The sequence below is a fragment of the Chamaea fasciata genome, unplaced genomic scaffold (assembly GCF_029207755.1).
Source record: "Chamaea fasciata isolate MVZ Bird 193981 ecotype frontalis unplaced genomic scaffold, bChaFas1.0.hap1 SCAF_7, whole genome shotgun sequence".
Lineage (NCBI taxonomy): Eukaryota > Metazoa > Chordata > Aves > Passeriformes > Sylviidae > Chamaea > Chamaea fasciata.
In genome coordinates, this window is record NW_027094092.1 from 17168658 (window position 1) to 17186727 (window position 18070).

Below are 18070 nucleotides of genomic sequence, written 5' to 3' on the forward strand. Positions count from 1 at the left end.
CAAACATCACTATGTCAACTAGACCACGGCTTTAAGTTTTCTTAGACACCTCCTGGGACGGTGACTCCAGCACCTACCTGGGCAGCCCCTCCCAAAGTCTCATCACATTCTGTGAAGGAATTCCTCCTAATGTCCAACCTGGCATAGCTTAAGGCCATTTCCTCTTGAGTTGCTAGTGGCCTGTGAGAAGAGACTGATCCAAGCTGCCTACAGCCTATTTTCGGGCAATTACAGTGAGCAATAAGCTCACCCCTGAACCTCCTCCAGGCTAGACCTGGAGCTGTATCGATTTGCTATAGCTTGGGCTAAACCAAGAGGCTCTTTATGGGAATTTAGATTCACACCATTATTAGCATTTCCTTTCTTCAGCTACTGATGAGCCCCAAAGCACGGCGCCCCGGGTCGGGCCGGGTCGAGGCAGTCCGGCGGCGGCTCGGTCCGTGGGGCCGGGCCGGGATGTGCGGCCGCCGGGCCGGCCCGGAGCCCCGGGGAGGCGCAGCCGCCGCCGCCCCGCCATGTTGGCGCAGCCCGGCGCCCTCCCGCCGCCCCGGCGCTGCCCGGAGCCGGCGGGGCGGGGCGCTGCCGCCCGCCCGCATTTCCGCGGCGGCGGCGGGCGGTACGTGCTGTCCGCGGGCCGCCAGGGCCGGGAAGGGACGGAGGAGAGGGGAAAGGGCGGGGGTGAGGCCGCGTTCCGGCGGGGCGGGCGCCCGGCCGTGCCGCGGTGGGGGTGACGCGGCAGCCGGGGAGAGCCGGGCCGGCCCGCCGGGTCCGTGCTCGGGGGAGGCCGCGGCGGGGCTGGCGCTGGAGCGCCGATGCCACCGCACGCCTGCGGGCTCCCTGGCGAGCTGTGGTAAATCCAGAGTCGGGCGAGTGTAGGAGGGGATTCTGAACGGCAAGGGGGAGGGTTTAATGTTTACGCAGGTTAGAAACGGATTTATTCTCACTCTTCGCTCCCCAGCATAGCTTATTGCTTTCCTATAAAAACGCATCAGCAGTATACTCCCTCGTCTTCCTTTACTAGGTGATGCGGGCTCCTTCTGCAAATGTAGTAAGAACCTAGTTTCTTCTTTATAAATAAACTATAAACATTAACTCAGTGTTGTGTACCATCCACTTAGTTTCTTTGCTTGCTTGTTTTGGACAGCCTGAATTTGTGCTAGCTTTACTCGGTTTTAAAAATGAAGATAAATTTAAAACAGCTGACCAAAAGTATGTTACCTCAGGTGGAGGCTGGGGTTGAGCAGCATTTGTGACCTGGCTAAGAGAAAAACATGGGCTTCACATCAGTTTGTCAAGTGGTGTTTTAAGCTTTAAATTGTCCGTAGTATCAGTTGAACAAGAATATAGACAGAGGCAGTCTTCAATTCTGTTTGCATTTCACGGTCATGGAGGAGATAAGCAAAGAGTGCCAAGCTCAGGAAGTTCTACTGAGTTCAGCTAAATTGAGAAATGTTAAAAAGAGTCAGAGAGTTCGTAGAAGAAAAGTTTGATGAGGATTTAGTTTTGTAAAGCTTGCAAAATGCACACTTATATTTTCCATAAAGAGCATTTAAAGTTTGACCAATTCATCTTCTGTATTACAGTGGTGCTGTCTACTTAATTTTCATTTATGTTGTTAAAGAACAAACTATTAAAATAAGTGTCCAACCAAGAGTTGATAACGGACTGTCAGTAGTGGAAACCAATTTGCCACAGGCTCAGTGCTTCCCACAAATCTAGGACTGGATGTTGACTTAACAATAATGGACAGATGGATACAATCCTGTCACGGAAATGAGCACATTTTTGATGTCTAATTAGAGTTCAGTGGTGGTTTTTTAAGCTTCTGTTCTTCAGCTGTTAGATGTTATCTTCTTTTCGGAGAAGTGGATGCTGTTGCTAATTGTTTCTGAAAGTGAAATCAAACACCTCCAAATCGATAAATAGGAGCTTCTGGGAGAATTGATATCCTGTCCAAATAGTTAAGACTTGCATTGACTGTTCAGGCTCTCAATTGTTCCTCTCTGCAATAGTTTATAGATCTTGCCAAGCTAGATGGAACATAGGAGATACTATCAAAAGCAACCTGCTTTGTCTCATTTTTTAGAATGTGGGAAACAAGGGGCTTACCAGTGACCTTGAAGTCAAAGTAGAAGCATAAGACCTTAATTATTCATAACAGTGAATTTCAAGCAGTATAGCAATTTAGCTTTTACCACGCTCTCTGGATCCAAGAAATATTAGAAGGCTTTCTGCTTTTATTTTACAGTTTATAAAAGACTTGACTAAAATCTTCATAGAATTTTGTGCATGAGATTTTTGATGTTCTTTGGTGATATTGGCATTGTTCTTTTCAAGCACTTCTGCCATCATCCTTCTACGTTGTTGCCTAATCACATATTCCTCTCTTTTCCTGCAGAATCCCTAAATCCTACAAAAAACACCTCTGGTTTTTAAAATCTTACTGCTAAGCCAGACACATCCAAATACTGGTAAGTTTGTTGGGTCGTTGATTTCATGTCTGTTTCAGTGAGTACATTTCCATTGAAGCTTTAAGGTTCTTTCTGCCACAGTACTCAGAGGCTCAGTCTGGTGTTGTGGGATCTCTCACCTAAAGTTTTGTACAGAAATGAAGTACTCAAACTTTGAGCAGCAGTTGCTATCAGTGCCAGTAGAACAAGTATTGTAATAATGATTTGTAGAAATGAGCTTCTAAGTCTTCAAACTGAGTGGTAGAGTAATGTAGAAAGCAAGATATTTTTTTAAGTTCAACAGAACTTCAGAATATTGGAAAGAACCTATTTGCTTCTCCATCGGGATCTCATATTTATGAGAAGCAGCTTGATACAGATCGAGAGCCCTGGTTCCCAAATGCCAAATATTTTTTTCTCTGTTTTCTTCTTATTCACTACTAGGAGCTAGGCTGGGAAACCAGTATGACTTTTAAATGGGGAGAGGTTGGAAAACAAACTCTCTCTGTATTTGAATTTTTTTTTTTTTTTTAAGTCTTCATACAGATACAAGGTGTGATAGATGAACACACAACAGAACTGTTGTCTACTAATTCTCAGTTCCTTTATCAGGAGCTAGGACAAACTGTCAAAGTTATTCTTCTAGACAAAAAGGACATTCCCCCCCCCCTTCCTTTTTTTCTTCAATTTCTGTATCAGTGACTTGGCAAGGAATTGAGAGCAAAGATCTCACCTATTACGTAAAGGCACTTAGCTATAATTCTTTATATCTGTTAATTAATTTATGACACAATGACCAGGCTAGGTAGGAGCAGAAACCAATGTTATTTCTTATTTGCTATAGAAAAGGTGAGGTGTTACAGTAATTGTTCTGTGCAGCAGACATTTATCTCAGTTTCATCTATGAAAAGTTCTGCTTCATTAGGGGGTTTCTTTAAAACGGAAGCTGCAAGGGTCCGACCCACTTCATCTGTGATACAACTGTTAAAACAAGGGACAAAAAAAGATGTTTGAGACTAGAAATAATCTCTTACAATGCTCTGCTTTCGTTGTCAGAGCAAAAGCACTGTTAAAACAGTACTGCCTTAATAAGTCTGATTCTAAATGGGAGAAGATAAGACAATTTCTTGACTTTTTTTTAGACAAGAAAGCCTAATGAAACTGTTATATTCCTCTGTTCACAGAGATTTGAACCCTTATGTTTTAAGGAGAAGAGAAACTTGACATGGGGAAAAACATCATGAGCCTTCTCTGTGCTTCACTTTTTCTTGCCATGATATGCTGGCTAGCTGAAGGTACCCTGTCAAAAACAGATGCAAAGAAAGGTGCTACAAAAAAACTGGAGGAAAAGGTAAGGGAAATAACTGAAATTTCTGTCCTATCTAACATGTGCAGTGAATTAATTGAACTTTGGTAAATGGCCCCTACCTCTGCTGAAACAGTGATAATGCATTTTTGCTGAAGCCTATACTCACAGATAAAACTTGACACTGTCCTTTCCTTCAGCTTTTCTGTGTGTCACAAATGGTTCGCTTGAGACATATGATGTAGACTTCTGGAGCTTTATCCTCTATGCAAGTTGCAGAAGCAGGAAGTTTTTGTCCCCTCAGGGAACACCCTTCCATCCCTTTGGAAAACAGGGTGCGGAACAGTAGTTTGGGCCAAGAGCTCTAGGTCATTTCCTGGTGGAATGGAGCCTTGCCAATGGGAAGGCTGTCTCCTGATGAGAGAGTTTGAAGAGCCTTGTAACCAGTAGTTCTGTTGCAGGCAGAAATGATTCAGAGTCCCACAATAATCAGAGCAAGCAGAGCCAGCATGCTGAAGTCTCTCATCACTTGCTGAGTGTGTTATTGTTTCTTGTCATTATGCAAATACACCTGTCACTGTTTGTATTACTTGTTCAACATCTACCAGGAAGCAAATCTCATTTGCAGGTAGTGAGGGAAATACAAGGTGTTAAGGCAGGCCATATCCCTAAGTTCCTTACAATGAATCAATAGATGGTTTCTGCATACCCACCATGCGCATCTTATTAGATCGTCCCATTGTATTTTTATCTACTGGGTCAGTTGAAGCATCTTCCCTAAAGAAGAGTGTTTAAAATCTTGACCTTGAGTAACCACAATGCAGCATTCTCAGACTAAAATATATCCAGTTTAAATGCTGTCTTCTAATTCTTAGTTAAGAACTCCTAACCCCTTTTTATTATTTTGGGATAACATGACAGAAAGAATTGATTAGAAAACAGAGCACCATCAGCTGGCATAAATTATGTTCTTTACTCTTATAATGTCTTGGGTTTTCATTTTTGTTTATATGCTTTTTGCCTTCCAAACAAAGTAAGTTGACTGATGATGACAAATCGTTTCTGAAAGACTTGTATGCTTCAGTTCTAAATCTAAGTGCTCTGCATCATTTAAAAGGAGTGCTTAGAGTTTAATGGAGTGATTTGTTTTGCTGTTGTTTTTAAAGTCTGTTGCCACTGAAAGTAGCTGTTTCATATAGCTTGTTCTAATAACTGTCTTCTTTCCACAGAAGCTGCATTCTGATAAAAATGTTCAGGACCGGGGATTGGTAGTTGTGGATCCAAAAGCAAAGGATATTATTCTGGAACATAAAAGTTACTGCTCCAAGAAGGTGAAGGAACGACATTTCTCAGGAGATGTTCTGGGATATATTACTCCTGTAAGTTGATACAATGAATAAAATTTGTGCTTTGAATGAATATGCAGCAGACTTTGCTAACCTGCAACTTTGCATCCCTGCTTTGAAAGTATTTTGATAGTAATGGGGGCTGCTTGTCAAATACAATCAAATAGCCAGAGAAGTATTTGAGACTTGACTTGGGGTTCAGATGGTCTCAAACCCTTGTTCTCTCATCTGTCTCTTGGAGAATGTCTAGGTCATATGGTTTTTCTTCTCCCTGGTGTTGAGCAGTACACTTAGAGCAGGTACTGGATGTGCAGCTGCAGTGGGAGCTACAGGTTGTGCCTGGGTGGGAGCCCCAGGCAAGGGGCCGTGACCTGGTGCTCACCCTTCAGACAGCAAAGGGCACAAGGACCTGTGGCGCTGGCCAAGTGACCGGACACTGGGACACAGCAGGAGCCAAGGGCTCAGCAGGAAGACCCCAGACTATCACAGCATGGAGGGTACAAAACCTGGGGATTCCTTTGTTGGGGGTCCCTCCCCAGAGGCACCAGCTCGAGCTGTTTCTGTGTTACTGCACCACAGTTAAAATGCTTTAAGGATCCAGACATCTGGGACTGTGCCATGGGAAATCCAAGGCTGACCCAGTAAGGAAACCCTGTCTGACTGTGAGTGTGGGGTGTGCAGGGACCAAGAGGGGCACCCATGGGGTCACTGGAGTTGCCCTCAGCAGGGAAGGTTTGGAGTGGTAGGAGTGTGACTGCCAGAGTGGCTCCTGGATGGTCAGACAGGGAAGCTTCCTTAGCACTGGTTTTAACAGGGATGAGAGTGTTCTCTTGTCAGTGGTGAGTCAGCTGGAGTTGCAGTGAAGTCAGAACGGGAGGGCTGCAACTCGAACCTGCTAAATTAACAGGTATTGTATACATAATTGTATGCTGTTGTCAAACTGATGTCTTTTGCTATCCTGTCTCCTTTAAAGCCTTTTTTCTTGAATGATAAATGTTTCTTCCTTTTTTAGAAGATACTTTTCACTTGTTTTTGTGTTACGCTGCTCAAGAGACAAATAGGTGCTCTATAAATTTTCACCTTTCTCAAGTTCTCTTGAATATATTCAGTGTCTGTAAATTGAAACTGTGTGGGAATCTACAAGCAAGTTGCTGTAGTTCAGGTGAATTAGCACAATTTGAAGATTGCCTTTCATGTAGCTATCAGAGCTTCCAGAGTACTTTCTCATTTAAATGAAAGCAATATCCCAGAAGTTTCCTCAAATGAATGAATAAGGATCTAGCAGATGATTACATTTCTGTTAAAGAGTTTATATTGGTCAAAAGTGAAGTGAACTGTATATCTTGCTTCCGAGTCTTTTACTTTTTTCTCTCTGTTTTACAAGTGGAACAACCATGGCTATGACATTGCTAAAGTATTTGGAAACAAATTTACACTAATCTCACCGGTTTGGTTACAAGTGAAAAGGAGAGGGAAGGAAAGGTTCCAGTTCACTGGGCTCCATGATGCTGATCAAGGTTGTTATTTTCTTTTTCTTCAAATATGAATTGCAATATTGTTGTGGACTAGGTGGCTTTGGCATACTACGTGGGTATTGCTGGCTCTGCCTCATGGTGAAGGACTTTCATCCATTCCATTTATTTGTGTTTTCTTCGGAGTGAACTTCATTCTGTCCTCACCTGCTTCCGCATGTGTACATAGTTTATTTGTCAAAAAATGTAAGTAGGAAGATTGGCTTTTCCTCCATGCTGTCCACAAAACCTCTCTTAAAAAAGGAAAAGGCAAAGATCTTGCACAGGGAAAAACAAGTATTGCAGGTATTAAATACCAAACAGCTATTGGTATTGCACTGTGCAGCTGTTTACCTGTTATGGGTTTTGGGTTTTTTTCTTTGCAAAAACCTTTCGGTGAATTTGTTTCAGAAAGAGAAGATAAATTTAATTTGAAGAGGATTTTTTCCCTTCATTGCAAGGAAAGTGTCAGCAAGTTTAAATTTCAGCTAGTATGTACTAGTTCATGGTTTTAAAGTTGATTGAATGTGAAATTTCATTTGAAATAGCTATAATTCTTACTGTGTTAGTGCCTACTAGCAAATTCATCCTAGTGCAATGACTGCCATGAGGAGTGGATGGGGCACTTTAAAGTACCATCTGAAAAAAATCAAACATTCCTCCCAGATGATGCCTAGTGGCTGCTGAAGTGTTGTTCTGAGTAGGCGCTGGGGTAACTTCTGTAGTGAGGCAGAGCTAAGCAGGAAGGGACTGGGTAGGGACTATTGTAAGGCTGTAGTGAATGCTGTGGTGCAGGTTCATGGCTTCAGATTCTGTGCACCATAGGATTTTCTGTCTGGATGGATTATGAACTGCTAGTCTATGGCAGGAAGATGTGTATAATGCAACTATGCTACATCATTTGAAGAGTACTTGAAAATACATTGTCATTGTCAACATCATTTATATTTCATCAGCTCTCTTACTTGATACTGTTTCACAGGCTGGATGAAAGATGTGAGAAAAACCTCCAAAAACATCAAAATGGGTGAGCCTCTGGTTTATGTTTGTTTGCTTGCTTTTCATCATCTTTAGCTGCTAGGAGAGGAAAGGAAGACTTTCTTCCAGGTATGTATGGGAGGAAGGAAGATTACCTTAGCCCAGCTGTATGAAGAAGATGTCTGAGAAGAAAAATTAAAGCAGTCAACTCTAGATGTTAAGTAACTGAAGTGTTGACTCTCTTAATGCCTTTATGTTTTGGCTAGCTTCTTGTCTCTGAGTAAATCCTGGGTTACAGTGCCCACCCTGGAGGGATACTAGTATATAACAACTGTGTGCCTCCCTGGGGAAAGAAGTCTTCAAACTTGTTGCTTGGGGTTCTGTGTGGTTAAAATGAAAAAAAAAAATCCAGATCTGAGTCAGTCAGACTTTCCTGCCTGACAGTAAAAAAATCCTGCTTTGTCTCTTCTCCCCTTGAAGCTGGGAACTCATGGGATGTGCTACTGTGTGTGTCTTTAGGGAAAATGGCAAACGTTGCTGTAGAGATTCCGCTGTGTTAGACTTCTTACATTTGTCTCTAGCAAGAATTCTGTGGAACTGTGAAATGCTTCTTGATTCAGAAGGGAGTATGAAATTTGAAATGTATTAGAAAAATTGAATGCTCAGTCAGATATTTTAACATACTTCAGCTGCCAGAGGACAAAGCCTTTGAAATCTCTGTATACTCTTCTAAAACACTCTTTTGCAGCCATGGTAGTTAGAAGGGGCTTAGACGTAGCTCCATAAAATCCATTACCTTTTCCTGTGGGCATGATGGTTGGCTGTTCCAACAGCAGTTTTCCTGTCTATGTTTTTAATGTTTTGTGTTTTTAGAAAAAGATGTTACACAAGCTCATATGCTTTCCAAAAGTAAAAATTTGTCTTAGGGCCTTGAGTTGAGTAGAAGAGTGAAGTAATATAGGAGTGCATGGAGTATATTAGAGTTTGAGGTGAACTTTTCTACCTCATTCTTGTGGTAGAAGAGATACACAACTTAAAAGATTGATGTCTTGTTTTAGGACTCTACTTGGTAGACTCTAAGTGGTAGCTCAATTAAGACCATTCAATCAAATGAAAGTATCTTCTCTTAAAACTTACATCAGTGCTGATCATTAACTAAACTTAAAATGAAGAATTTTCACTGTTCTACAGTGTCAGTTTATCTATGGTGCTGAGCTGAAGTTGGTCGGAGTGAAAAAGCAATGATCTCAGTCATGGCATATGATTTTTAGTGGCATCTCTGCTTCTATATGCTGTATTCTGTTTCTGCAGAAACATTCCAGCATAGGTAATAAATTCTTAATTTTCACTACTGATTGACAACTTTACCTGATAGTGCCTCGAATTTTGTTTGATGGCTGGACTTACCAAGACTTTGAGAGTGTTTTTGGCAGTGAAGATGAGATAGAGGAGCTTTCGAAGAACATGGTTCTGCTAGCCAAGGTAAAAAAATCTATTTATGATGCTTATAAAATAGTGTGAGCTGATACTTGATTTCTCTTGTAATAGGTGTTTTCTCATTTCTCATGATTTTGTATTCTACAGAATGAAATTTGCTCAAAACAATAATGAGGCAGGATTCCTAATAGTGTGTCTTAGTATGTGTCCATTCCTGTAAGTATGAAATGTCGCAACACCTAAGTGCAGGTGACTACAAGTGTAACATGAGACTACATCAGTGTGATCAACATAACCTTGTTGTCATTGGCAGCTGCCCTCAAGATTTTTGCCTGCTTTAAATTTATTTTACATTTGTGTTAAAAATATAATTATTGAGCCGTGGCTAAGCTGCTTAGTAGTATTTCCTCATAGGCAGAAAAAAAGGTCATGGGTGCAGTGAGTGCTGTTTTCTGTACAGGAATACATTCAGGCTCAGGGTGGTAAAGCTAAGGAGCCACTTTTAATACCAAGAATCACTTGCTGGATATGTGTTACTGGACAGTTTTGGTCAGGGCTGATCAACCAGTTTCCTCAAAATATTAAGAGACTAGGGAGAGGAGAAGAGGAATTGTTTCAGGCCAACCCCATTCCTAATGGCTTTAGAGCTATCCCGTGTGTGGGACTAGACAAGTTGCACCCAAAAGACATTCGGCATTAGTGGTTGATTTGTTGCAGCCTGTTTATTTATTGTGAGAATAGGAGTTCTCACTTACTACATGACATAAAGAAATCTTAGGGTGCTCTGAAGGAAGTTGGATGTAGAGTTAAAGTGAGTAATTTCTTAAAATTTGTAACCGGTACATCAATTTTAGGTCCTCTGTAAAATTTGACCTCTTAAGGAGATCAACTCAAGTACAACAGTATCTTTGATCATGCTAAGAATTATCAAAAGAGAGACTAATTGTGGGAGATATTTGGAATCATGTCTATGCTGAATTAGCATTTACATCTTTAGACTCAAGAGATAATGAGGTTTTTTTCTCTGTTATACAAGTAAAAGTGTGTCAAATTATTTGCTTAACAACCACCTTTCTAGTGTCTGAATTTTCCTAATACAATATTGGTTTATCCTGTAAGAGTAAATATCATGGATAACTAGATATCATGGATAACAGAGGTTTTCAACTTTCGCATGTTTGTGTTTGTTAAATTATTTAAGTTTCTCTTGGACTCCTCCATGAAATGCTGTGTTAAAGATCAATCTGGTGTAAGAATACAAAGTATGTTCAATCTGTAATAGTACAAGAAAAATAACCACATGGTCATTAACTGCGTGTTGTTGACAATTCTCTTTATTTAGAATGAAAATTTTGATGGTTTTGTCATTGAAGTTTGGAGTCAGCTGGGAAATCAAAAGCAAACGTGAGTATAAATCTCTAGGATGCAATTCCTAAAAATCAGCTCCTTTAAAGCATCCTTTAAATTTGTCCATGTTGATTTGAATGTCTTCATAAATAAATAAATACCCTTCATTCTAGAACAACTAAAGGTTGTTCTGCTTGTCTTACAATGAAGTAGAAGGGTTTACCTCACTCTACCTGAGATCAAAGATTACATAATAATCTTCACAGTGGGTTTAGCCGCTTAGGCCACATTAGTCTTTCATACTTGAGTTTTGGATGATGTAACTTGTACGAGGATGTAGAGGGTACCTCGGTTGCACACTCACATGTTGGCACTGGCCTTTATCATAACATTGTTTGGTTTAGGTTACTGGGTAAGGCTTGGAACAGTGTGATACTTTCAAGACCTAAGGCAAATGCCAACCTTCTGCTTCATGAGGAAAAGGCAGAATATGGTGGTGAAATTAATGGTTCAGTGCAGGAATCTGAAGATTTTGTGTTAGTTTCTCAGGAAGTTCAGGCATCCATTTCTCTAAAGCACAGTGTTTCTTACGTATCTCTGTTGCCTAAAAGGTCTGGGGGAAAATAGCTTTAGGAAAGCTGCACAGAATGCAGAGTTCACTATGGAAGGCTTTCACCTTTCAAAAAGTGGTTACTTCAGGTTATTCTGGTTAGGGCAAGTGCTGCTGACTGATGGCATATATTAGTTACTTCACAAACTGAGTGTACCATTACCAGTCCTACCTTTTTCCTATAAAATTAACACTTGAGAACAAAAAATTGAAACTGCAGAATCTTTTTAGCTTTGTAAAGGGCTCCATCAATTGCCCTGAAGTGAGTAATCCTTCAGCTATATGCTCCTGCTTATAATTAGGTAATTTGCCAGGTTGTTCCTAAGAGCTTATCTGTATCCTGAGCTCTGAACCTAGTGCAATATCTTAATAAGGTAGCCAAGAAGGTGACTGAAGCAATTAGTAACTGCCAGTCAGAAGTGGGTGGTAGTGGTCATTTATTTACTGTGCTTACTGTATTTAAGTAAAATCAATAGTTTTCCTATTAGTTAACACAGATATAAGACAGACTGTTTAATTGTCAGACTCACTGAAGATCATTTTAAACACACTGGCATGAAAATGCTATATTGTATATGAAACACATGAGCAAAGTATACTTTTCTGTTAGCTCCAGTGTGAGTTTCTTTGTGGCATGGTAAAAATACTGCTCTCTTCCAGGAATAATGTTGGATTTAAACAGTGTTTTTTAACATAATCACAAAACAGGCTGAGTTGGAAGGGATCCACAAGGATCATTGTGTCCAGCTCTTACCCCTGCACAGCACCATCCCCAAGAGTCAAACCATGTGCCCAGGTGTGTTGTCCAAAGGCTTCCTGAACTCTTTCAGGCTGGTGTTGTGACCACTTCCCTGGGGGAGCCTGTTCCAGTGCCCAAGCACCCTCTGGGTGGAAAACCTTTTTCTAATATCCAACCTAAACCTTCTCTGATGCATCTGCTACCAGAGAGATCAGGGTCTGCCCCTCTTCTTCTCCTCAGGAGGCAAAATTAAGTGAGTTTATTACGTTGGCAGGCCTGTATTTTTATTGCACTTTAAGTGCTGTTACTTTGGAATCAGTTCATTTCATTTTGAGTAGCAGAGTTTTTTCTGGGTAAGCATGGGTGGGCTTCTGCTTCGCTCGTTCCTGTCGGAAGAGCTGGAGCAGCGCAATGCCTCCTTTAGCCCACAGCGTGGCAATATTGTAACGTGAGTCACATCTGATCTTCCCTCAGCTTGTGTCTTTCGAAAGTGGCAAACACCGGTAGTAAAGCCGGTTCCTAACCTCGGAAAGGCGGGGATTAGTTCGCGGGAGATGTCAGCACAGAGATGAACCCTAATCCTTTGGAGAGGTGAAGTGTCTGTAGGACGGTATTTGTGCATGCTCCAAATAAAGCATCTTTTGTAACTGTTAGGTACAGTGTAGGCTTTCCTGGTTCAGATCCTTCAAGGTAAAATGACTGGAAGTAGCTTAACCTGCTTCTAGTTAAAGGGACAGAAGATCATAATTATGCTCCTGGGAACAGATATTTTGCCTTCAAGCTACTTTCAGAGCAGTCTGACAATACGAGGAGACCTGCATAGCTAATACTGTTTATTCATGTTATTTAATGTGAACATGTTTTAGTTCAAAAATACAATCAAAAAAAAATCCCTTTTTTTCCTGACATACAAGGAATAATCTCATATAAGCAGTTAGCAACAGGTTAGTGAAACTCAACACCGATGCATAAAAATGTATGGGTGTACACTGCAGCTTGCCAGCTGGCTTTGTGCTATGTTAGAGCAGTGGTGTTGGTTTAGGGAAAAATACTTCACAGAGAATCATTATGGGTTTCATTTTTCAAAACCTAAATTAAGTGAGTGCCTAGCTATTAAATTAATAAATGGCGCTCAATATATTTCATATATCCCTGTTAAGGGGAAAGCTGTGGAAATTATTCCTGTGATGTTTTTAGCTGTGTTATGGAAGAGATCTGTGATCCCATGCCATGTGCTGCCGTAGTGGTGCAGGAGCACTTGCTACAGCACAGGTTTCTTTATCCAGCTTAAGTTGACAGCAGGGGGATTTGCTTATGGAACATTTGTGCCTGGTATGGTGTTTCAGCTATGAAATCAGCATCCACTCTCTAAAGACAATGTGCAGTGATACTTTCTAGCAGGGTGCACCAAGAAGCAGGTGAGTCTGCAAAAGAATCTGAAAACCCGCAAATTAGTGTCCTAACTCAACAGTAAACTTGGCTATGATTTATACTTCATATTTGACTTCATATATCAGCTGGATTAATCGCAGCTGAAGGTCTCTTCTCAGTTGACCTCAGCTGAGCAAGTGTCCCCATGAGATACATCTTTTCAATGGCTCAGCCTGAATATTGGATGGGCATTTTCATAACACATGCTCTCCCTTGATGTTGGGGCTTTAAAATTGCCTAAAAGCTTTGTGATGATCAAATTATGTAAGAATGTTCATGTAACACGGTACCAGTGCTGACTCTTCAGTAACACATAAATCCTGTGACCAGACTCTTTAAGAACCTGTGAACACTGAGCATTTTTAAAATTAGGTAAACTTAGACACTTCTCTCTCAGCCCTTTGCATGTTTCTAGTAAACCTTTCTTTTCAGGGGTACTCAATTCAACTTTAGAAATGAGTGAAAATTTTTCCTTTGAGGCCCAGGGAGTTATCTAAGAAGAGTCTTCAGCTTCCTGTTTATTCTAGCTGGTATCACAGATGAGATGAAATGTTGCTAAGAAGTTATGTTGCTGGCGTCCATTAAGATGTGAAATTCTGTTCCAGGGTCACTAAATGTCTTCTAGTTTATGTCTTCTTGAGCAGAACTAAGTTAAACAGTTTGGGTTTTTTCAAGAACAAAAAATTTTTCAATCATTCTGGTTAGGGGTTATAGAATTTTTCCGTAATGCTTTGCAGACTAAAGTCTTAAATTATATAAATACTCCATGCTGCTTTATTTTGCGTGGTAATTAAATGTTGATTTATCAACACTATCAATTTTTATAAGAGAATCATGTGCCTGAATATAGCTGCCTGCTTTCATGGTAGATATCCTGAGCAGCCTCTTCTCTGGCTGTTCATGTAGGAGCCTTGGTGCCTTGAGTCTTATACAGCAATGCCATATACATGCTTTGTTTACTTTCACATGTATGAAATGGCTTTAGGGTCTTCTGTTTAGGTTCTTAATTTTAGAAATAACATCATTTCCATCTGAAGAACCTGAATTGCTTTGATACGTGTGCATGGACCTGTTTCGGGGCTTTATACTGACCGCTTCAGGCTCTTGCAGATGTCTAGTACAGATACTTTGAAGTACCCTCTGTAGCACTGGTACCTACTTCTTCCCTGTGTTTTCTGGGAATAGAATTATTAACATACAAATCATAGTGGCATCAAATTTAGTGGGAGATGAAAGACTACATCTAACTGATGCTGCTTCCTTTCATGCTAGCAATCATTGCACAGTGAAAAAGGGTTCAGCTTGCCACCTTTTACCCTAACACATAGGAAAGTAGTCTCCTAATAGAAATCTAAATGAGCTTAGATGTCCTATGCAGATGATACCGAAATTCTAATCTGTTTTGCTGCTTCTTATAGTTTAAACCTACTTCTTAAATAACTGTATTTTTTTTTCTAAAACTTTCTTGTCTGATTTTGCAATAAAATATTCCAAGTTATTCATCCCATGGCATTTAAGTTTAGAAAATTACATGGCAGAAATGTTGAGAGACCTGAGCAAGCAAAGGTTCTCCTGCTTATTTAGTTAACAGCTAGACAAGACCATGTCTCACTTACTAATCTCAATTGTGGGTTTACTGAGTGAGTTTATTTTTCTCCAGAGACCTGGATATGTTGTGAAAAAGGCATAATATAATACTCTCACAGGCTACATAAAAATGCACACAATATTCTGATCAGTCCAGCATTACTTGACAGATGGCACTGCCATCACATTGAATCAATGTGAAAAACATGATTTTTTTGTCACTCTATGCAGAAGATGACCTTCAGGCATCTTATTAATGTTGGTAGGAGTAAAGGAGGAAAAACTCTTCTGGTGGTTGTATCCTTCATTTTAGCCCCTGAAAAATTAATCTATTAATCAAAGATTTGCCATAATTCACTCCAGTTTCTTGGTATTAACTAGGCAGTGAAATGGCAGAAAAGGGCAATTTCTTCTTCAAGTAGACAGCTTTATTTTGTCCAATTTTCTTGACAAGGCATAAATTTTAGGCAGTAGTGACTCCCAATTTGTGCAGAAGCTGGAAAGCTGCAGAGCTTTGAAGAGTGGTGTAACTGAAGGGAAGGGTACAAAAACCTTTCATATCTTCTGCCAGGCCATTCAAACGCATGACATCCCACTCTTGTGCACTGAAGTAAACTGTTCTACTAAGCGTCCAAAATGCAGTAGACCAGCAATGCTGGAAAAAGTGATTTTTGGAAAAATAAACTTGCCACAAATTGTGGGTGATGAAAATTTGGAGGTCTGCATACTTTATAGGGGCAAGGTACTTTGAAATCATGAACACTTGGAAAATTGGCCTACCAAATAGTAGTGATAAGAGAAGGCCTGAAACAGTATGAATGAAGTAGACCTTACGTAGCTCAAGATAGAATCTTAAAGCTGCCAGTATTGCAGTAGCTGCTCTGAAGTTAAACTTGACTATAGTGAAGTGTCTGGTAAATATTTAATGAAGTTTTTTGAGAAAGATTGATTCTGTTCCTACTTTCCTGTACCTTATTATAATGTTTAAAATGGCAGTAGCTTTTCTTTCAAAATTGCCAATGGTAACATTGGAGAATATTGTGTTTAAAACACTGGAAAACACTGTTGGGACACAGTAAAGTTTTAATTTATAGCGCAATAAATGAACATTCTGCTATTGCTCTTTGGAGGAGCAGGAAGAGTGCACATTTGATTTACTACATCTGTCTTGGCCAGCACATGGAAGTGAGCCTAAATTAAGTCTTTAGCCATTAATCCTGCCTGCTTTGCCAGAAAGTTTTCAGGGCCCAGAACCCTGGCTTGACAGGTTAGTGAATAGATATTAATCTGGGTTTCTTGAGCAAAAATGTGCAATTGTCCAGCTGTCCTTTTTCTTCTTGACCTCCTTCAAGTTGAAGGTAATTATTTTTCAGCCAGATCAATACTGATTGAATTTTGTGGGTGAAGGGTAGGAAGTGGCTGTTGAGATGTAGCCTGTTTTAGAGTCCCAAGTACACCAAAAATCCAAACTGTATTCCCACCCCTTTTTCAGACCACAAATCTCTGTCCTGTGTTTACAGTTGTAGGTTATGGTTTTACACTTACATGTTTCAAAATGCAACTTTTTTGTGCAGTCACTGTTTTATGGGTATGTCACTGCCTTTGTGGATCAGTTTTTGCCTCTTGCAGAACGGGAGTGAGGGTGTTAACCTTGTTTCTAAATGAAAAAGATGTTTTCTTGTTTTGTACCTGTGCTAGGTTCTTTTGTCCTATCCTGCCCTTCTTTTTATCCCCTCATATTCTAAATAGTTAGAGTCAGCAAATGTTTTGCATGGTGTAGAGTTCTCAGAGTTCCTACAGCTAACAAAAGCAGCCAGGCAGAGAAGAGAGATTCCTGCTGATGAACTCTGTGGAATAATCTCAAGGCGAGAGGAATTGATTCTGTGGTCAAATTTGTCTTACATATAGCATCTCTGACATCTAATAAAGGTTGAGTTGCACTGCAGTTTGGGCATAATTAGTTAAAAAGGTCACTAAGCCACAAGATACAAATCAGTGGGGAAGCTTACTTACCTAGTTTTAATACTAATCATAGTTTTTGATGAGATTGTCATGTGGGAATTGTGATAGATGTGTATGTTTATGTCAATAAATGTCTGTTTTGTTTAGTGTTGTAATTTTTTAATGTATTCCTATGGAAAAGGATTCTTCTATGATACAAGTGTTTTGTCTCAATAGTGACACTCCTAATGTGGAATGAATGTGGTAAAGTAACAGGAGGAGAAGCTGTTGGTTTCCCAAAGCAAGAATGGTAGAAGTACATGCTGCAGACAGACCAAAAGCTGATTCCTGTAATCCCATGTCTTCCCCCAGAAAAGAAATATAGGTGGCAGTGTGACAGTTCATTGTTAAGGGCTGTTCAGCACAGCCAGCTCTCAAATTGTAAGCACAAAATATTGCCGGTATTGGGAAGGTGATAAAACATGCTTTGTTTGTTTGCCAGGATTTTGAGAGCAATGGCTTTTGTAGGCCCTAGGAAGTTTTCATCAGGCATCAAACCATTTCAGGGAAAATGGAAATACTTGGTTACCTTTGGATAGTGTCTACATTGTGAAAATCAAGCATAGTCACTGTGATGGATAATTATGTAGAAAGAGCAGTAGCTTCAGGGGACTATTTCTAGGATTGTACTGCCTTGAAAGGCATGACAGTACCAAAATGCTGTTTCTGAGAGTTCAGGTCTAATTTAGTTTAAATGGAGCAAACAGCTTGGATGATATCTATTCTGCCTTTCCTGCTTAAGCACTTTTAGCCTCTTGGAATGGATGGTGAAGTTGCTTTCTATTTGGTTCTGGTTTAAGTGTAGTCCTGAACAGCTCTGGAGTTCTAATATCATCTGACTGTGTTTGTGGATCCTCCTGGCCAGCTGAAAATCAGGAAATTTAACTTCTGCAAAATCAAATGGCTGAAGAAAGGCACTCAGAAGGGCCGTGTTTGTAGTGCAAATTTAAGGTAAATATTGGATTCCTCTTAAGATGACATTAAACTTTGTTTCTGCCGATTGAAGGGTTTTCTATCAATATCACCCTTCCAGTTAGGAGTGCTAAAAACAGTTTGCATAAGAATTTAGAAGTTTATTTTCCAATTGAAATACCAAGAACATGGATATGAATATCAGCTTTTATGGAAGTCTTTATTTAAATGATGCAGACAGAAGATTCTGTTTCCAGATATGACATTGTCAAACATGTATTTTGTAGGTATACAGTGAAGTAAGGAGAAACAAAAGAATTATTTATACAGGAAAAAAAACCCAGCAGAAGAAACGTTTCTAAACACGGGCCTCAGAAATATCCCTTGAAGAGTGCATGTTTTGCTGTGAAAGCAT

General features: G+C 40.2%; 1 protein-coding gene across 5 annotated transcripts in view; it reads left to right on the plus strand.

The window, feature by feature from the left end:
- The first annotated feature begins 557 nt into the window (after positions 1-557).
- CHID1 (chitinase domain containing 1) overlaps positions 558-18070 on the plus strand; it is a 100482-nt gene continuing 82969 nt past the window's right edge. For 2 of the 5 annotated variants that reach the window (XM_066187750.1, XM_066187755.1), the window contains exons 1-8: positions 946-1048; positions 2399-2471; positions 3635-3801; positions 4986-5135; positions 6487-6619; positions 7596-7640; positions 8967-9073; positions 10371-10432. In XM_066187750.1, the coding sequence (XP_066043847.1) occupies positions 3676-3801; positions 4986-5135; positions 6487-6619; positions 7596-7640; positions 8967-9073; positions 10371-10432 (623 nt within the window). In that variant the 5' untranslated portion in view covers positions 946-1048; positions 2399-2471; positions 3635-3675. The other 3 variants (XM_066187752.1, XM_066187753.1, XM_066187751.1) reach the window with 3 other exon arrangements.